At 61.6% G+C, this 20,398-nt stretch overlaps 1 protein-coding gene across 8 annotated transcripts in view; it reads right to left on the bottom strand.

The window, feature by feature from the left end:
• Positions 1-409: 409 nt before the first annotated feature.
• NOL4L (nucleolar protein 4 like) overlaps positions 410-20,398 on the bottom strand; it is a 60,575-nt gene continuing 40,586 nt past the window's right edge. For 7 of the 8 annotated variants that reach the window (XM_062009003.1, XM_062009007.1, XM_062009006.1 and 4 more), the window contains 7 exons: positions 19,006-19,147; positions 8,362-8,633; positions 7,376-7,561; positions 7,099-7,290; positions 6,891-7,013; positions 6,385-6,586; positions 410-4,404 (listed from right to left, as the gene is read on the bottom strand). In XM_062009003.1, coding sequence (XP_061864987.1) covers positions 4,205-4,404; positions 6,385-6,586; positions 6,891-7,013; positions 7,099-7,290; positions 7,376-7,561; positions 8,362-8,633; positions 19,006-19,147 — 1,317 coding nt within the window. In that variant the 3' untranslated portion in view covers positions 410-4,204. The remainder of the gene's footprint in view (positions 4,405-6,384; positions 6,587-6,890; positions 7,014-7,098; positions 7,291-7,375; positions 7,562-8,361; positions 8,634-19,005; positions 19,148-20,398) is intronic. The other variant, XR_009819834.1, reaches the window with a different exon arrangement.

The following is a 20,398-nucleotide window of genomic DNA, read 5'->3' as shown; positions in this document are numbered from 1 at the left end:
GGTTTGATCTTTTCACACCTCAATTTAGATCCCACCTCGGTGACCAGCTCTGGCTGGGGCTGGGGGCACAAGGGGCAGCGGCACCCCGGGGGGCTCGACAGGAGGAGGAAGCCCTTGTTGTTATACAGTGTTTATTAAGTAGATTCAGTCTTATATATGATATACAGATCCAAAGGGGGGAAATGAATGAAAGAAAAAAAACAACCCCCCCCCCAAAATAAAAAAGAGGATTCCACATAGTTATGAAATCAGTGCATTTAGCAGGTCATACCATGGAGAGAACAGCTCGATTAACAGCTCATTGGTCTTTGTTAAGTGAGGGGAACAGGGAGGTGGCCTGTGCTAATCATTCCACAAACAGAACAGAACCGAGTTGCATCACACAGATAACAGACACACGTTCTAAGAATTAAAATATTAAGCCACATTTACTGGAAAAATCCACAGTATATAACACAAATAACTCTTATCAAGCTCGTTGAGGAGGAAGCGCTCATCTGCTTGAGAGCCACGTGAAGTTGCATAGGTGCCTATCTGCAGAAAGATCCTTTCAAACGATTTCAAATCAATCGATTAAGCAATAAAGTGTCACCTCAGAAGCTGGATTAAGTGCCATGAGCTTGGTCTGAGCCCTCGGGAAAGGCCCCACTTCCCCAAGAGCCTCCTCCCGAGGCAACCAGCTCCCAGGAGCTCCCACCTCTGCCTGCGGCCGGGTCCCCCCCAGCCCGGGTGCTGCTCCCCCACAATGAACTCAGCAGCTTCACCCTCTGGGAGGAGGAAGAGGAAGAGGAAGAGGAGGCTGGGGAAGCTGCAGCCCCACACGGTTCACTGTCTGAGCTGGGGGGTGAGTCGAGGCCAATCCCAATGTCGGCTACTGGGGCAGAAAAAAGGAAAGGAAGGAAAATCGACTGATTTGTGCAAAACTCCGAATTGCCTGGAGGGGGTCTGGGCTCAGTGGGGTCTGGGCTCGGTGGGGTCTGGGCTCAGTGGGGTCTGGGCTCGGTGGGGTCCGGGCTTGCTCAGTGGGGTCTGGGCTCAGTGGGATCTGGGCTCGGTGGGCTCTGCCCCGGGGTGGGTGTCAGCAGGAGGGGGAGGCTGTGGCTGGCTCAAGCAGATGAAGGGGGTGAGACGCATCTTCCTCGTCAACAGCGGGTCTGGCAGAACACACAGGGGCCGGGAGTTCTGTACATGTAAACAGTACACTTCCACTGAGTCCAAAATCAGGAGCAAAAAATACAAAGGTTCACATTGGTCTTAGGTAGATACAGGCGAAGAACCGAGCTCTGCAGCTCCCAGACAACCCAACGAAAGTTCCTAAAGCACCACTAAATCATATAAAAATCAGACCATGGACGGATTGTGGTCGGTTTCTGCTGAAGTTTCTATGCTACCTTGTAAAAAGTTTTACAAAAAATTACAAATCAAAAGTCTATTTAACCCTCTGAGTTCAAAGCAGCATTGATACCCCCCCATGGAACTGGTACTAAACAGCGGCCCGTGGGGAGGGGAGACGCCGTCCTGGGGGCTGCACAGTCCCGGGGCTGCACAGCCAGGGCAGGGCAGGGCAAGGGCTGGAGTTCAGAATACAATAACATTAAATTAAAAATAAATCTATTCTTCTCGACCAGTGATCAGCTTTTTCCTTAAAACCAAACCAGAGCATCCAGACCGTTTGCTAACCCAGCGTCCTCCCACCTCCCCTCGGAGCGTCCCGAGGGCTGCCGTGTTCTGCTCCTTGCTCCTTCCTCCTGGGTGAGCCCCTGGAATGGTGGTTCCTGACCCCGTCCTTGCCCGGGCAGCAAAGGAATGCGGCTGCCAAAGGGTCCCAGAGCACGGACGGGCCGAGCACGGATCAGCTGGAGAGGAGGTGCCAGAGAAGGAACCGTCACAGTCACAGCGCGGCTCGGGGGAAACGCAACAGAAAGAAAGAAAGAAATGCAAAGATCCCTGACAGAAACTCGGAGCCAACCCCGTTTGCTTCGTAACTTGTCACCAGGCTGTCCCCAGGGCTCTGGGAGTCTGAGTCTGTGCCATTCAGCTGGAGGTGGGCGCACGGGTGCTGGGGCGGGGGAGGCTTTGCCCAGCTCCCCCTGCAGCCCCGACCTCCGCCGGCCCCGGCCGCCCTTTGACAAGGAGCCGCTCGACTTCGGGACGTGCCGAGACGCTGAAAGTTCAAAGGTGATCTGCTAAGGACAGATAGAAACTCGTATAAATTAAACCCCAGGCAAAGGCAGCTGCCGGCGACCTGTCCAGGAGCCCCAGGGAACCTCTGCGCCGGCGACCCGCCTGGCAACCCCGTGGCCGCGCTGCCGGGGCCGGGGCCGAGGGAGGGTTCCGGGCCAGCGATTGTCTCTGCCTCTCCTTCCTTAACGTTAAGACTCTCACACATGGCTGCAGATACGTGTTTTTGTTGTCAGAGGTTTGTTACTTCGTGGTATCCACACAAAAATAAATATTTACATAGACTGCAGGGACGGGAGGATGCGGCGAGAGGCCAAACCCAGCGGCGGGGGAGAGCCGGCTGCCGTGGGGGCTGCTGGCCTGGGGTGGCCCTCACCCCCTCCCCAGGGCAGGGGGATGAGTGGGGAGAGGGAACAGCCCAGGCAAGGGGCAGGGATGGACACGGTGCTCCCGGTTCCAGCATCGCCTCCCAGCTCATCTCTGCACAGACCCCCCGGCTGTGCCCCCGGCTGGGTCCCTTTTCTCCAAATGCTATGGGGAGTTTCAGGTTTGGGGACAAACAGTCAATGCAAGGGTGAGTCCTTTCTGCTGCTGGGCCTGTCCTCAGGCTGAGAGCAGGGCAGAGGTTCTGCTTCTCTTCCAGTGTCTGGGGACTGTGATTGGGATCAAGGCTCCCGAGCCCCCGCCCGGCTCCGCTCCGGCCCCAGCTCAAACCCCAGGGAGCAGCAGCCCCCCGTCACCAGCCCGGAGCAGCCAAAGCAGAGAGAGGCTGCAGAGAGAAACCATCCACCTAGGACAGAGCACTGTGGGGTGACTGATGGGACCTCTCGGGCAGCCAGGGCTCCTGCCCCGGCCAGGCAGTGGGAGGAGGAGGGAGGGGGGTCCCCAGCGTGGCCCCCCACACGTTGCTGTGCTGGGCTCAGCACTGGGGTTTAGCAGCACTGGCAGTAGGTATTGCACTGAGCAAAACGAAGTGCATTCGTGGGGATGGGGGTGCTAAAGGGCAGGGTGGGCTTCGGGCTCTTCCACACTGGGGGGGTTGCGGGCTCGTTCCGGGGCTGTGAGCTGGGGGACGGGGGGGTCCCGGAGGGGACGGTGTCAGTTCTGCTGCCGATGGCCGCCCGGCTGGGGGCCGGAGCCACCCCCTGCCCGGCTGCCGGGGGGCTGCAGCAGCCGGGCTCAGCGAGCTGGGGCCAGGGTCCCGCGCGGCAACACTCACCGGCCCCAGCCCCGGCCCGAGCCCACAGTGGAGTGTGAGGTAGAGAACGGACGCTGGCCACCACACACATGTTTCTCGGGCTCCTCTCCTTCCTTGCCGCTCTTCGCCGTGACTCAGACGAGCGCCAGTCGTCCTCCTGCCCGCAGGCTCCGCCGGGTCTCTGCTCAGCACCGGGGCTGCGCAGGATTGGCCCCTCGCTCCGCTCTTCAGCTGCGCTCGCCCAGGGCCGGGCAGCCTCCGAGTCCAGGGCTGGGTGACAAACTCGCTCCCTGTGGGACAAGGGCTCCCCAGAGCCGCCCGGCCGCTAGCAGTGTAGTGATATGGAATGTGTTACTTCACAGGAGGGATCCCCTCGGGTCAGACACACACAGCACTGGCATCTGTACAAACTCAAACGAATCCATTTCCAGAAAAATAAATTACTAAGGGGAGAGGAGGGTCCATTGCTCAATAAATACGTGATTCACCTAAGACCTGGAAATTAGCTGGGGGCGGGAATCTAACAGTTGGGTCCACAAAGGTTATTCTAAATACATCTGCAGCCCCAAACCTCCCCAGGCTCCCTTCTGCCCTTGCAAACCCCACCCCCGTCCTTCCGAGCCGCGGGCCTGGCTCCCGCTGCAGAGCGTGTCCATCGCCTCAGCTCCCAGCTGCTCGGGGTGGAAAACAAAACAGGTCTCTGGGCTCCCGGCTTCCGAAGCTCCCCGCGGCCGCCGCTCGCCGGGAGGCCGCTGGGCAGGGCAGCGCCGGGAGCCTGTTCCCGGCAGGTCCGAAGGGTGCCGCGGGCAGAGGCCGCTGGCGGCGTCAGTTCTGCTGCAGGATGAGGTTTTCCAGTTCGTCTGCGGAGCGCAGCAGGAACGCGGCCGACTCCCGGTAGCCGGCGATGAGCTGCCGCACGGCGCTGATCTCCGTGGGGCTCAGCTGCGCCGCCTGCATCCCCCGGCTGCTGCTGTTGGACGGCGCCGTGCTGGAGGCGCCGCCTTTCATGCTGAGGTCGGTCGGACCTGGGAGGCAGAGAGAGGAAGAAGCTCAGGCACGGCAGCCTTGTCCCTGCACGTCCCACCCCAGGAGCCCCCGGGGCAGCACAGACCCCTCAGCCAGCACAGGCCTCTGCAGCAGCCTGGAGGACAGAGGCCTCAGCATCACCCTGACCCCAACCATGGAATCACAGACTCATTTCAGCTGGAAAAGCTCCTGGAGTCCCCCCCTGCCCTCACCCTGCCCAGCCCAGCACTGACCCACAGCCCTCAGCACCTCAGCTTTGGGATCCCTCCAGGGCTGGGCACTGCCCCAGCTCCCTGGGCAGCCTGGCACAGGGGCTGACACCCCTCTCAGGGAAACAGTTCTGTCTCAGCTCCAATCTCAGCCTCCCCTCAAGCAATTTGAGCCCATTTCCTCCTGTCTTAAATCCCACACTGCAGCCTGCCCCAGCTGTGCTGCAAAGGGAGGGTCTGTGGCCACACTCTGCCAGGAGCCAGCCCAGCTGGAGGGGCTCAGCCCACCACAAACCCCTGCACAGGGAGGGGAAAGCAGGGAGAGCCCCAAGGAAAGCAACACTGGGGCAGCAAATGCTGCAGGAGGAGTGGCAGCCACAGAGGACTGACACAGCTGCTGAGAAGGAGGGGAGGAGGGGGAGGAGGAGGAGAAGGAGGAGGAGGAGGCTGTCACGTGAAAGCAATTTCACTGGACAGAAAGGCAGCAGCACAGGGAGCCCATTTCCCAGCTCACCAAGGGGGAAGGAGCTGGGAGTGGGGACGTGGGTTTGAGCAAGAATCACCTTAGGTGGGGGATGGAGGGAGGAGATACTTCTGGGCAGCAAACACCACAGGCTTTCTGCTCACAGAGGGAGAAGGTGCAGCTCCAGCATGCTCTTACCTCTAAAGGACTGGACAAGAGCTTGGGCAAAGGGGGGAAATTGTGACGCAGGGGGTTAAAACCCCAGCAGAAGGCAGCAAGGTGAGCTGCAGGCTCTGCTGTGGGCCCTGCTCTGTGCCCTGCCCTGAGCTCTGCTGTGTCAGCTCCTCCCAGGCCCGTGCTCACTGGGGCTGCTCTGAGGCACCCACGAGGGTTCCCTGTCTCCCACTGAGGGGCCCACGCTCGTGGCCAGGAGAGGGGCTGGGGGTGCCTGTGCTGCTCTGGGGAGGACCCACAGCTGCCCCTGCCATGCTGCAAGGATTAGGTCTCAGCAGCTGGAGGCCGGTGCAGGATCTTTATTCAGGGTTAAGAAGCATTAGGAAGGGATGATAAGAGTTAATCCCAGACAGGCATCTCTCTGGGCTCCGGAAATCACATCCCTCCAAATCCTCACTCCCCTCTGGGCAGGCAGGGGCAGGGCAGGAGCCCAGAGGGCACTGGGGAAAGCAAAGGCAGCCCTGAGGTTGCCAAAGACCAGCTGAGGACCTCATGGACTCCAGCCCCTCCTGCCACTGCTGCCAGAGGGCTGCTGCCCAGTTGCAAGGCCCCTCAGCCTCACCTGTGCTCTCCTTCTGCCCTCCCACCCTGCAGCATCCATCCTTTCCCAGGCCATGCCTAGCCCATCACTGCCCCCCCGAGCTGAGGCAGGAGCTGCCTGTGCCCTGGCTGCTGCTGCAGAGCCCCCTGACTTCACCAGCCCCGTCCCCATCCCTGTCCCAGGAGCAGCCAGGGAGGGCTGGGAAAGGCAGGGCTCATGGCAGCAATGAGATCAGGGCAGTGATAGGCACCCACTCCTGTTAATAATTAATAGCTGTTGGTACAGATTCTCTTTTTTTCCAGTGACACTCCTTCCCTCCTCCAGTGCCACCCCGACCGTCCCTCCAAGTTCAGCTCAAACAATTAACCCCCCGCTGACGAGGCAAGCTGAGCAGAGGCCTCTTGTCAGCTGCAGGACGGGGCTGTGCTGTGTGTGGGAGATGCTGCTGTGACCGGGCTGGGGGGAGCAGAGGCGAGGGCTGAGGGGGCTCCCCGTGCCCCCACGGGCCCTGGCACAGCGTGTGCCCACTCACCATTACTGTGGTTGCCCGTCTGGAGGGAGGCGGGTGGCTGCAGCCCACTCCCCAGCGACCCGTAGCCACGGTAGCTGTAGTTCAGGCTTCCATTGATGTACACTGGGTCTTGGGAGTAAGATGAAGCTGGCAGTGAATAGGAGGAGTGGGTGATGGCTGTGGAGTCTCTGGAGTGCTGCTTGTCTAGAGCAATGGGTTCATCCTGCATGGGGGAAGCACAACCTTGCTGCAGCAGGAGCCCAGGCAGGAGCCCAGGCAGGAGCCCAGGCTGTTGGGAGGCTTGGTGAGGGCACAGTTGGTCTCCCATGGCTGCACCGTGGCCAACACAAGCCAGGGTCTCCATCCCCGCTGGCCCGAGTCTCAGCTCACACCACGGGGCCCCGTTCTGCTGCTCCCTGACGTTCACAGAGACTTTCTCAAATGCTTTGCCCCAGGTGGCTCAGGACTGTGTCTCCTCCCGCCCCCGCTGCCGCAGGAGGCCGTGGGCCCCGTCCCTCCCCCCGTACCTGGGAGCTCTGGTAGATCTCCAGCCGCATCCTCTTGGCCGCTTTCCGCGTTTCACTCTCGCAGGCGGCTGCCAGGATGTTCTCAGCCATGGCCGAGGTCAGGTGCGGCGGCGTGGGCCTGGTCTGCGGGGGGAACACGAGCAGAGAGGGTGCTGAGGGCTGTGCCGGGGGGGCAGCACGGGCAGGGGGCCGTGGGGCGGCCGCTCACCATCTCCATCCCGTTCTTCTTCATGCGGCGGCAGGACTTGAGGTAGGTGCGGATGCGCTTGCGTGCCCGCTCCTGGAACTCGGGGAACTGCCGGCTGCAGGACTCGATGATGGCCTGGATCTTCTCCTTGGGCTGCTTGGAGATGGGAACCATCCTGTCCAGGTTCTCGTCCACGAACAGGCGCACGAACATCTGCAAGGGAGGAGACAGACGGTGTGGCCACGGGGGCGGGAGGCCGGCGGGCTCGGGCTCGCCCCCGCCGCGGCGCCCTCCTCACGTTGAAGGCCTTTAGTCTCTCTGGGTCCATCCCCTCCGAGTCGTTGATCTTGTCGTTGTCTTCGTGGTCGTCGTGGTCATCGTCGTCCTCGTCGGCCGTGGGGGCCCTGCCCACCGTCAGGTCCTCGGGGCAGCCGCTGGCCTCCGTCTTGATGGAGTCGTAGCTGCCGGAGCTGTATGGAGGGGACTGAGAGGAGACGGGGGTTACCGTGAGCAGCCCTGGCCTGCCCCAGCCCAGCCTCGCCGGGAGAAAGCCCTTTCTGCCTCGCTCACTGCTTCTGGCCCCTTTCCTCACGTCCCCCTGGGAAGATGAACCTGTGGCTGGACTCAGGGTGTCAGCTCCTGCCCACTCAGGGCTCGGGAGGCCTGAGGTGTGGGGACCGTGGCTCTGCCTGACCGGGAACGGGCTCCCGGCACGGCAGCAGCGGCACAGCTGGCCAGGCTGAGCTGAGCCCCCTGCAGTGCCCCGGCTCTGGGGCAGGCAGGGTGTGGGGGATGCCCCTGGCTCTCCTAAACCATCCCTGACTCTCCCAAACCACTCCTGGCTCTCCCAAACCATCCCTCCCTATCCCAACCATTCTTCCCTCTCCCAAACCATCCCTGGCTCTCCCAAACCACCTCTGGTTCTCCCAAGCCATGTCTGGCTCTCCCAACCATCCCTCCCTCTCCCAACTCATCCCTCCTCCCAACCATCCCTCCTTCTCCCAACCCATCCCTCCTCCCAACCATCCCTCCTTCTCCCAACCCATCCCTCCCTCTCCCAACCATTCTTCCCTCTTCCAAGCCACCCCTGGCTCTCCCAAACCATCTCTGTCTCTCTCAAACCATCCTTCCCTTTCCCAAACCATGTCTGGCTCTTCCAAAGCACCTCTGGTTCTCCCAAGGCACGTCTGGCTCTCCCAAACCATCCCTCCCTCTCCCAACCCATGCCTTCCTCTCCCAGCCGTGCCCCAGCCCGGCAGCAGCGGCGGGCAGCCCGTGCCGTACCTCAGCTGTGCTCTTCACCGCGTACTTGACCCTGCTGCGCAGCCCATCGGCGCTGCAGCCGTCGGGCTGGAAGGCCGGGGGCACGTGTGCGGGCGCGAGCTTGTCGCAGAGGTTGATGGGCTGGTCGTCGGCAGAGGCGGTGAAGTCCATGGGCGCTGCGGTGCCATTGCCGTTCATCTCGGGGAAGGTGCTGTCGCCCTGCGTGCTGCTGGACGTGGAGGGGTTCAGGGTGGAGGAGCCGTTCCCGCTGCAGCTCTCTGACGAGGAGTCATCTGCGAGGAAGGACACGAGCTCGCTGCTCTGCCCCTCTGTGCCGGCCTCCCCCAGCCCGCAGCGGCACCGGCGGCACGGCCGGGGCTGCTCTGGGCTCACTGGGCGGGTGAGTGGCTGTGGCCGGGAGCTGGGCTGGCACGGCCGTGCTTCAGGCCCCGGGGTGCTGCAGCTGGAGGCTCAGGCTGCGGTGGCCGTGGCTGCGGGGCCATGGTGGCGTGGCTGCGCTCCCCTGGCGCTCAGAGCAGCCGGATGCCACCGTGCCCCGTGCCAGGGCCACCCATCCCTCTGGCAGCTGACGGTCCCCGGGGCTGCGGCGCCTGGGCTTGAATAAGAACTTTGGAATTTGGTCCTTTTTGGTTTCTGTTTGCATTGCAGGGAGGAGAAAGGGGCACTGCCACTCCCCAGCGGGTCCCTCGCCTCCCAGCACGGCCCGGGGCTGTGTGCGGCGGGAGGTGAGGAGCTGCAGCGGCCTGGGGACACGCTGCTCCCGGGAGCGCTGGCGTGTGGGGATGGCACACGAGGACACGCTGCTCCCCACAGCGCTGGGGTGTGGGGATGGCACACGAGGGCAGGCTCACTGGGCTGGGAAAACCCTGAGTGGGCACGCTGCCCGGCTGGGCATGCTGCTGCAGGCTGCACAGCCATCTCTCCTGTCCCACTCACAGCCCGAGTGACCTCCTACACCCTTCGTGGACGCTCCTGCTTCCCTGTTTCCACACTCCCCAGAGCCATCCCCATGGCAGCTGCCCCTTTCCCCAGCACCACGGCCCAGGGCCCGGCCAGAGCGGTGCCACACACTCCCGGCACACAGCCCGGCTGCTGCTGGGGCTCAGTTACGTTCCCACCCCCAGGGCCTGGCACCCTCCCCGTGCCCGGCTCCAGGCACAGCCCGGAGCCGCCGGTGCCCGGTGCTCCCGGGGCCAGGCACGCCGTTTGCACGCTGCTCAGCCCGCTTTCCCCTTCCCTCCCCCTTGCTGCAGTAAATCCTTTATTTCATTAGGTGCCTCTGCGAGAGGGAAAGGGCGAAGCACGTGGGGAGCCGCTTCCTGCGCCAGCGTGCGCCGGGCGCCGAACAAAGAAGCAGCGGCAGCGGGGAGCAGATGGCGGGGCCGGCGCACGGCCCATGCCGCCCGGCACAATGGCTCCCGGGGCCGGCCGCTCCCGTGCACCACGGCCGGGCCCGAAGGCGTGAGGGGAGGAAGGTGCCCAGCTGCTGCGGCCCAGCCTCCTCCCGCTCCCCCCGCTGGCACCCACGGCAAGCTTTGAGGAGAGGCTGGGCGAGCGCTCCCGTGACCCTGCAGCAGCCCAGGACTTTGGATCCCTTAAAATAAACAGACTTGAGGACACTCAGGAGGCCAAGCCGGCCGTGGGGCCAGCCGGGGCTGCCACCGTGTCCCCGGCTGCCCCGCCACGCTGCCGGCGCCCCCTGTCCGGCCTCAGGCCCGTGAGCCCCAAAACGAGAGGTCCCTGCTGGCGCTCCCTGCCCAGCGCAGCTCCCTCCCCCTCCTTTCCCTTGCGCTGATCCACTTATTTGTCTGAGCGATGGCCGGAGCCGACCTAATCCCAGGCGCCGGTTGTGTGCCGGGTGCTCCGGCATCGCCCTCCCCAGCACGGGGCTGCTCCAGGCAGGAGCCCTCAGCCCTGTGCGGCTCTGGGGCAGCTCAGCAGCCAGCATAGCCCCGGGAGCCCCTCGCAGCCAGCCGCCGGGCTCGGCGCTCAGCACAGCCCCTGCCAGGCTCAGGAGCGCTGGGCTCCCCGGGGCCACCCCGGATCCTGGCCAGGCCCTCCCCCTGCTCTGCTCTGTGCCGGGCAGACGGGGCTCCCAGAGGGAGGCTCCAGCCTGGCCCAGCGATGCCTCTTGGAAGGATTAAGGAGAATTACTCCCCTTTGCAGAGGCAGGAGCTGCACCCAGGCCCTGCCATCAGCCCCCTGGCAACAGCGCTGTGCCACAGCACCCACCCGTGCCACAGGGCAGGGACCCCCAGCATGGCGCCAGGGCCCCTCCATGCCAACAAACTCTCACCAGGTAACACCACCAAGACAAGTGTCACGTATGAGCGCCCTGAGCATCCCCAACCTGCTCCCAACAGCCCTGTCCTGGGCACCCCTGCGTGCCTCTGACATCCCCATCCTGCCTCCAGCACCCTGGGCACCCTGCTCTGCCCTTGCCCAGCCACCTCCAGCCTTCCCGTGGCTCTGGGACCATCCCCACTCCCTGCAGCTCCCATCCCAGCTGGGTGGGATCTCGGGGGTGAGCTCTGGACCCCCCAACTTCTCAACATCTCCTTTCTGTTGCACAAAACACACTCAGCAGCTGCAAACCAGATTTGCTCCTCAGCTCTACTGCATTTACAAACCTTGGGCTTGCTACAGCCAAAACACACTGAAAACAAAGAGGAGATGCCTCCAAGAACCTGCCCAGGTGGAACAGGAGACGAAACAGGAATCTAAGGCAAGGACCAGCACCTACTTAAGCCAGCTCTGCTTAAACCAAGGCAGGTAAATAACAAGGTCTGTAAACCCACTAGCTACAGATAATTTCCTCATTTCTACATTTGTGCAGGTTGTGCTCTCCCAGAAGCTCTGCATATAAAGTGGTGGATTAATCTCAGCCTTGTGAGCAGAGAAAAAGCCACAAATTCAGATCGCCAGGTCCCTGGTGCTGAAGGGGAACGGCCTCAGTCAGCTCAAGGGGCTGGGGAGGGAGCTCTGGGCTCTGCCACCCAGCACAGGGCCAGGCAGCTTCCCTGGGGCATCTCCAGCCCACGTCCTGCCCTGCGGGGACACCCACAGCGAAGCAGGGCGTGGGGAGAAGGAGCAGGAGCCCCCCTGGATGGACGGCGGGCAGCGGCGGGGCCGTGCTGGCGGCACTCCCAGAGAACCACTGTGGTAACACCCACCAAGCCCCTGAGCTCGGTGGGGTCCTCTGCAGCCCCCCAAAGCCCCGTGAGCAGCAGGGCTGGGGCAGCAGCAGGTGAGCAAGGCCAGGCTGTGCAGCCATGAATATATTCATTATGGAACCAGCACGAGCCTGGTGAGCCCCCTGCTCGCGGCTGGAGCTCGGCTGCACGAGGAGCCCCTCTAATGAGGATAATTGGGAGCCCCCCTGCTCTACCCCTATGCCCTAATTGAAGCAGATGGAACTGTAAAAACAACGTCACTCCCTCCCATCCCATCGGGTTTGGTCTCTGGGTTGGAAAAGGGGAACATCTCGTTTAACGCCCTTGAGACGCGGCTCCAGGGGCTGGGGGTGCAGAGCCCGGCAGCGTGCAGGGGATGCTGGTGGAGACGCTGCCCGCCCCGTGACCTCGCAGCACCGTCCTCCCCGGCCCCTCCACGAGGCCAGGCCACGGCCAGGCTGGCGAGGAGGCCGTGGGCAAGCTGCTGGTGCCTCTGCCACGGCCTCGGCATCTCCCCGGCAGCGCCCAGCCCGCCCGAGCGAGAAGCAAAATGGCTCCTTGGGCCGCGGTGCCGGGGGAGGAGGGGATCAGTCACTTATTAAATGAATTAATCAGGGCTCAGTGTTTTCATTTTGAAGAGGCTGCTGGATTATCCTTGATTTTCTGAGGCCCTGGATTTGCGGAGATCAGGAGGGGAAGGGGCGATTTCCAACACCTGCTCCCCGGGAGGTTGTACGGCGGGGAAGTGGTTGGGTTGGACGTCTCTGTCGGCGAAGGCCACCAAAGGCACAGCTAACGATGAATGGGGCAAATTGTTCCTCCTCCTGTCACATCTCCAGAGCGGAGACAAAAACCTCTTTTGACTCACAAAACAATGAGCTTATGTAAGAGCCAGCGGCCCACGGAAACCTCGCAGCAGCCCCGCACGGCGCGGCCCTGCCCGCGCCCCACCGCAGCCCACGGCCAGCGCGGCCACTGCCACGGCCCAGCAGCCACCCACCCACACACCGACCCTCCTGGAGCTGCTCCCACCTGAGGCTGCCGGGAGGGGGCTGCCGGGAGGGCTGGAGCATCCCAGCGCCCGCCCGCAACACAGCAGCGAGATGAAAAGTACCATAAATTATTCACTCACAAAAGAGAGGAGCAGGGGGAAGGACGGGAGGAAGGGAGCCCTGCGAGGAAGGGACACTTCATACAAATTACAGAGCCCGAGTGGGAAGGGGGCCCCGTGGGGGGCCGGGGCTGGGCGGCGGCGCCGTGTCCGTCGGGGCTCCTGCACCCACGGCCGGGCGCTGAGCAGCAGGAGAGGCCCCGGCCCGTGCTGCTCACTGGGCCAGAGCACGAGTCCCGGTCTCCCCAGGTCCTGTCTGGCTCACGGCCTCCAAGACACACGAGAGAGGAGAAAGGCCTGTGGCTGGGAGCGGCGCTGGGCTTCCTGTCTCCCTCGGTTAATGCAAACCTCGTTATTCCCAGACCAAGTGCCCAACCCTCCGCTCCCTCCCTGGGTCCCTGCCTCGACCAGAGCACTCCAGCAGTCAGACATCTGGCCCGGCTGGACACAAGGCAGCGCTGTGCCACAGCTCCCCCCTCCCCATGAAAGGTGCCCCCCGGCGCCATCTCCCCCGGTGCCGTCTCCCCCGGCTCCGCTGCCCGGCCCGACGCCGCAGCTCCCTCCCGGCTCCAGCCCCACCACAGACATTGTCCCACGCACCAAAGCCTGGCAGCTCCACAAACACACTCTGGCCCTCGGTTCTCCCTTCTCCTCCCGACCCCAGTCCCTCCCAGAGCTGCTCCTCCAGCCACCTCACTTGCCCACACCAAGGAAGGAGGTGGCACAGTCCAAGCCTCTCCTTATGCCACCCGGATCCCACTGCAGGGAGGAGACACGCTGTGGCCTGGCACTGCCCAGGCTCTGCCTCTTCCCACGGCAAACAAACGGGTTTGGCGGCTTTGGGCAGGACTGACAGGGAGCCCTGCCATCAGAGACCCTGCTGCTAACCCCCATCCTCTGGGCAGGGCAGAGGGGGACGGTCCCCAGCCCCCAGCTCTGCACCCCTCGCAGCAACAAAGGACAGCCCTTCAAAAGACACCGAGAGGAGAGTTGTTTATCCCCAGCCTTTGCTCGGGAGGAGCAGCAATGCCCCTGGAAACGGTCACGGGGAGCAGAGCCACCAGCCCAGACCGCTGAGGCGAGGCAGGGACGTGCCTGCTGCCCTCTGCCATGGGGACAGCACAGCGTGGGGACAGCGGAAACACACACCTCAGAAAAGTAAGATGAGGTCACACCTAGCTGTTGAAAGGTCTGGATGCTGGTCCTGGTCTTGTTTTAGGCTCCTGGGAGGGTGAAACCCAACACTGGTGCAGGAAGCGCTGGGAAGAGCGAGGATTTTGCAGCCTGGGTGAAACACGGGGCCCGGCGCTCGCAGATCAGCTCCTGGGATGGCCAGGTGCCATGTGTCTGCTGGGCCCTCCCAGGGCTGGCAAAGGTGTGTTTATGTTCTCCTGGAGCAGGGACGGGGCCGGATGAGGAAAGCCCCAGCACAGGGAAGCGCAGGACACCCGATGCCGCCGGAGGAACAGAGGCTGCGTGGCCCAGCCGGGTACCAGCTGCCGGGGCGCTGCAGGTGCGGAGCGGGGCCTGGGCACGGAGCCTGGCACGAGGCCGGCGTGTGGGGTCCCGTGGGCAGGAGAGGGGCTGGCTGTGCCGGCACGGGCCGGGCTGCTGCTCTGCACGTGCCAAGAGGGCTGCTCTCCTCCCCACAAAGCGCTCTGCCAGCTCAGGGGCTCAGGGGACCTGGTGACATGCAGCACATCGTGGGCATCACAGCAAGTACCAGCGGTGTGACCCGGAGCTGTGGGATGTGTGCCATGCCAGGAGATGCTGCTGTGCTGGGGACGGCTTGGTGCTGTCCCTGCCAGGCCCAGGGCAGGGTGTCACAGGAGCAATGAGCCCCTGCTTGGTCTCAGGACAGCATCCTGACATAACACCTGCCTGCACGTCCTTGAGGTTCCTCCTTGGAGCACTCCTGAGGGATGTCCCCAGCACCTGGATGCCCTCCCAGCCAGATGCCTCGAGGGATGGTCCCCAAGAACACGTGCCTTCACCGTTAAGTAGGTTAAGAAAGTTCTTTCTCCAAGGTCTGGATTAGCTGCTGCTGCTCCAGGCAGAACTGGCTCAGTAGGGGGATGCTGTCAGTCAAGCGAGGACTCAGCAGGGAGCTTGGCTGGGAGAGGATCTATCTCAACATAGTGCTGTGAAGCAGCCTCACGCCCCTCGTGCAGGGAAAGATCTTACACTCAGGAGCTTTCCCTGCTCTTCAGAAGGATGGGGCAGGAGCAGCAACCCCTGTCCATGGGCTGCTCCTGGGGAGCTGGATGCGCAGCCAGGGACAAGGCAAGATGTGTCCTATCAGCAGGCAAAACGGAGGCATCTTCTGCAGTGGTCCAAGCGCTTGGCCGTGTCACACACCCCAGTTTCAGGCTGGCCTCCTGCTTTCTCTTCAAGGGCACTGCACATGCCAGCACATCATGGCATCCCCGTGCTGGGCTCCCCTCTCAGCCTCACACACCAGACCAAAGCGGGAGGGAGGGTTTGGGATGCTGCACTGGCCTGTGGATGCAGATGGGCTCTGGGGATGGACAGACTCCGGCTGAAGCTGCTGTGGCACGACAGGACCAGGGCTGGGACCTGTGCTCAACTGGGAGAGGGCAGGGGATATCTCCAGGGATTACAACAGGCACAGGGCACAGCGAGCTGGCACAGCAAGTCCAGTCACCTTGCTCCAACTGCTGGCTCCCACAGCCGTGTCCCTCCAGGATGTGCAGCACAATGGCTCCGCTCCAGCAGCAAAGGGCTCACGTTGATCCTGACGCTGCTTTCGGTGGCCAGCAGCTTCCTGCAGCCACGTATGCCGGCAGCAGCATCCGACGGGGAGGGGACGCTGCAGGGAGCTTCACATTTTCCGTGCTGGGGCCCACAGGGTGAGTAACACAGGAAAGTGGAAGGAGGGAGCGTGCGCACGTCGGCGTCGCTGCCCCGAGCTCTGCAGCCCGACCCGAGTCCCACCCCGTGCCCACCAACACGGGGAGAACCCAGCTCTGCTCCTGCTCTCTCCCCATGGTGCCTTCTCCGTCCCTTACTCACTGAAGTCATAAGGTCTAATTTGTCTTCCCTGCTGGCCCAGGGGCTGATGCTGGTTGCACCATGGCTACACTGGGCAGAGGGATCCAGGCAGGCAGACAAAAGCAGGTATTGGCTTTCCTAGGAGCTGCCTTTGAGCTCTCTGAAGATTTAGCAGATACTTGTGTATCACAGCATGGGACAAGGGTTCCCTGCTCTCCCACGTCTCTGGATTTCACAGCTCTCCCATGTCTCTGGATTTCACGCCACTCTGCTCCTATGCCACAGGACAGCACTTGCTCCTCCCAGGCCTCTGACAGACCTGGAGCTGGGGCTTCAGTCCTCCAAACAAGACGTTTTTTAACAACCCTGTCAGATACTGCTGCTCTCCTCTGGGCTCACTCCAGGAAAACTCTGTACTTTAGGAAGCCTCCCACGGAAGACACACTCCAAGCATCCCACCCATCGCACAGTAGCAGGTTGGAGCAATTTAGTAGCTCAAAAGGATTTCCAGAGGGAGGAAAGTACCAAGTCCTGAACAGGCTGCTGACTGCAGGAAGTGGCTGGTGCCAGGACGCTTGGCGTGGCTGTGGGACGGGCACAGGGCTCGCTGTGGCACTGCCTGCATCACCCACGGCTGCTGGACAAAGGCTGGGGCTCTGCAGAGCACAGTGCACAGCTGAGGGCAGGAGATCAAAAGCACAGAGAGCTCTGAGCAGAGCCCTCAGGCTGCCCTGGCACCAGGACTGTGTGCAGGGCACCTTGGCCAGTTGGACTCCAAGGGCCAGGCAGCTCATGCAGGCTGGTTACTCACACTTAGATGACTTCCTTGGGAAGGCCTTGCATGTGCACAGCCTCAGCAAGCCAGTGGGAACCTGGTCAAACACATTTCCTTCCAAAAAAAAGAGGTTCCATAGGTTGAGAGAAGAGGAAGCTGCAGAGTGCTTGACACTTTGATCGATGCATTCCCTTCCCCATGCCAGTGATTTGCCCTTCCTCTTGCAATGTGCTCCTTCCCTGCTCCTTCCCTGCTCTGTGCTCCTCTCCTCCAGCTGCCTGCTGCCCTCCTGGGTCACTTGGGTCTCTCCATCATCCTTCCCTTCTCAGCCTCCTGAATGCTGCAGTCCTGGCAGGAGGGTTGGTTTGGCAGAGGGACTGGCAGGAGACCTTTCACTCCAGTGGCATTAGCCTGCATTTCAGAGCTCCAGGACACAGACCCTCACCACAGGGACAAAACCTCTTCTCAGTCCCATAAAATGCTCCCTGAAGTACGACGGCCTGATGGAAATGCCACGCTGGCTTCTTCTTGATGGGTCTCATTACTAACCCAGGGCTTGGCTGTTACTCCTCAACTCCACCAGCAGTGACCTGCTAAAGCCGACCTGGCTCAGGCTGCTGCTGACCCCAGGGACAGCCTGGGACACCCACCTTCCTCACAGAAAGGAAGGGACTAGTTGTGCTTTATTGCTCACCAATGAGCCTCAGAAAAGAAGGGCCCCAAAGAGGACACCTGCTTCTGAGTTAAAACCACAGGGCATGAAAAAATGGAAGCACTTCCTAAGAGGGCAGAGAGAGGGGATTTAGCTTTAGTGAGAACATCTTGATTTGCCTAAATACGCGAGTCCCTCGTTAAATCACCGTCCTGTGGAATCAGAGTGCTCAGCAAAGCAATCAAAACTGTGTCACTCCAGATTGCAAATGAGACCTGGGAATTCAGTGGTGAAGGATAAGCCACCAGCCTGAAACGTCCCCACGGGCAAACAGTAACGTTGAGGAGGGACAGAGAGCCTGTGGAGGCGGCAGGGCTGCAAGGCAGCGCGCTCAGGGAGGAGGCTGCAGCCTGGTCCTGAACAGCCCAACGCCTCTGATGTCAGCAGCTGTGCTACCACCCAAACACTCTTCCTGCTGCCACAGGCACAGCCCCACTGCCAGGCCCTGCACAAGCACAAGTGCCCCTGCCCATCCCACTGACCGGTTTCACATCCTCACCACGCTGCCTGACACTGGGGCTGCTCCTGGTGAGGTAACACCAGCAGCTTCTCAAAACTGCAGATTTGCAACACAAACTGAAGTGCAACAGTGCTGGACTGAAGAGAGCAGTGTCTCTGCTGTCCCCACTGTCATTGCCACTGGCCACACATGCAGCTAAAAGCCACCATGGGGAGACCTGCCGGCACAAAAGCCCTTTCATTCCTCTGGGGTGGATTTCCAGCCCCCTTTCTTAAAGCAGCACTGACCCAGCCCGAGTCGTCCCTCAGCTCCTCCACTCCCCACTCTCCCAGCAGCAGCCAGACTGGGGATAATGAGGGATTCAACCTCTTGAGCAAAAGCCAGTAATAGTCCAACCACTGAACCCTTCAAGCACCACAGAGATGAACTCTGACCTGAACCCATCCTTCTACCATTTATTTACCAGCACGTTTCACAGAGGTAACAGACCACCTCTCTTCACCAAACACTTCCTCCCACCCAGCCCACGTCTGACACCTTCAGCCCCTTCCAATCTCCTGCCCAGACAGAGTGAGGAGACACCCACGTCCACCCCACACTCCCACCAATGTCAGGAACTGCACATCACACACTTCTTGCTGGGGGATCCAAGATGCCGTCTAAGATGCAGCTTTCCAAACAGGGAAAGCTGTGACCTGCACTGTGAAGCCTTGCTATCCTTCCTGCAGTGGGGCAGCATGCAGCCCACAGTACAGATTCATGGGGTTTGCCTCTGCACACCCAGAGAACTACAACCTCATGCCTTAGGAGAGGATTTGGTGACTTTACCAAGTCACCTCATCACTCCCTCCAGCTCCCTGGCAGGAGGTTGTGGCAAGGTGAGCAAAGTCTCTTCTCCCAGGTAAAAAGTGATTGGATATGAGGAAATGGCCTCAAGCTGCTCCAGGGGAGGCTGAGATTGCAGACTGGGAAAATCTCCTTCACTGACAGGGTTGTTCAGCACTGTGCCAGGGTGCCCAGAGAGGTAGGCGAGTCCCCGTCCCTGGAGCTATTGCAAAGCCTCGGAGCTGAGGTGCTGAGGGCCATGGGTTAGTGGTGGGCTTGGCAGGGTGAGGGGAGGGGTTGGTCTTGATGATCTCAAAGGTCTTTTCCAATCAAAACAGGTCTATGATTATATGACTCTCTGGAAGAGCTGGGAGCCAGGTCCTCACATAAAGACCATCAGCTCTGAGCTGAAGAGGGCCCTGGCTGAGCAGGGACTGGGAGTCAGTGCTGCTCTGAAGCCTGTGCTGATAGGAAATCCATCCTACAGGTGGGACACCTGATCAGAAGGGACTGGTTAATGTTTAATAGGTGACAAACCCAGGGTGCAGCGGAGGCTTCCCGCCCGCCGGGACTCACCGTCCTCGTGGCCGTGCAGGTTCTGCGGGCTGCGCATGCTCTCGTCCTGGCTGGGGCTCAGGCTGGAGTTCAGGTGCTGGTCAGCTGAGATCCATGTGGAGTCGTTCATATCAAAGTCCTCACTGCTCACCGACGTCTCATCCTGGGGGCAAGCAGCAAAGGGTTAACCCAATGAGTTATTTTCTTTCCTCCTTTCTCTGGCTTTAACATCTCCTGCCCTAAAAGCAGCCCAGCGAGCAGCCCCTGCTCCCCCCGCGACGGCTGCCGGCCCCTCGGCGCTCCCCAAGGCCAGCGAGCCCTTCCCCGGGCGGCCGCCCCAGCCCCGGTGAGGCCGGGCTCTGCTTCCTGCCTGCAGACGTGCCTGAGCAATGGCACTGTCTCTAATTGAGGACAATTAGAAGGAGCTCGCATCCTGTAGGAGCGGATGGCTGAGCCCCGCAGTTTACCCTTTAATCTCCATCCACCCCAGCGCGCTTGTGGCGGGCGGGAGCTGGGGACGGCCTCGGCCCCGTCAAACGGCTCAGACCCTCTTTGAGGTCAAATCGTCTGCGGCAACGGGAACCCCCAGGGGACTGGCACCCGCGGGGAGAGGCCGCTGGGGCAGATCTGGGTGGTGGCACCGATGCCCCTAGACCTGCGCTGCTTCGTGCCACAGAGGAGGCTCCTGGAGAGCCGCCCCGAGGCGCTGCTCCTCCAGCCCTCTCCGAAGGGAAACTGCTCCCTGTTCCCTGCCCAAAGCCGACCACATGCTCCCCGGGAAGGGGCCGGGGCAGCGAGGCCCCAGCGAGGCAGGGACACCAGAGCTCGGGCCAGCCGCCTGCTCCACGGCAGCATAGATGACATTCCTCTCTCCCACTCCTGCAGCTGAAAGGACATTTTCTCTCTGCCTCTCTCTCCCTTCTCCCTAACCTTTACAGTACTTCAAGACACAGCCCTTGGATCGCTTCCAGCGCCGGAAAGGTCAGCCACAGGATTTCAAAACCATCATCATAAAGGCAGCACTGAGATCCTGAATGAGAGGAGGGGCTGGGGGACCTCCCCACACGCAGCTCGGGAGGAAGCAGATCCGTGTTCCCATATGAGCATGGTCCTGCTGGATCCCTTCATCTGCCCTGCTCCCCTCCCCAGGCGATGGGCACAGACCATGTCCAGAGCCCTGGGGTGCAGGGGAACACCAAAAATGCTTCCAGAACCGCTTTCAACAGCGCTTTCCTTTGATGGAAACATTTCAAAGGCTTGTAAACTCTCTGCTCTTATTTTGTTTTCCTCCCCCTGGTCGTGAGATAAAATGCAATCCCCGCTCCTTCCCGTGTACCAGGCGGCTGGTGTGTGCCCCTCCAGCCCAGCCTGCAGCCCATAAAGGCTGCCCTGTCTGCTCATCGCTGCCTGACCA

The sequence above is a fragment of the Colius striatus genome, chromosome 16 (assembly GCF_028858725.1).
Source record: "Colius striatus isolate bColStr4 chromosome 16, bColStr4.1.hap1, whole genome shotgun sequence".
In the NCBI taxonomy this organism is placed as follows: Eukaryota; Metazoa; Chordata; class Aves; order Coliiformes; family Coliidae; genus Colius; species Colius striatus.
Note: the sequence above shows the minus strand (reverse complement) of the source record. Positions and strands in the feature narration are given on the sequence as shown.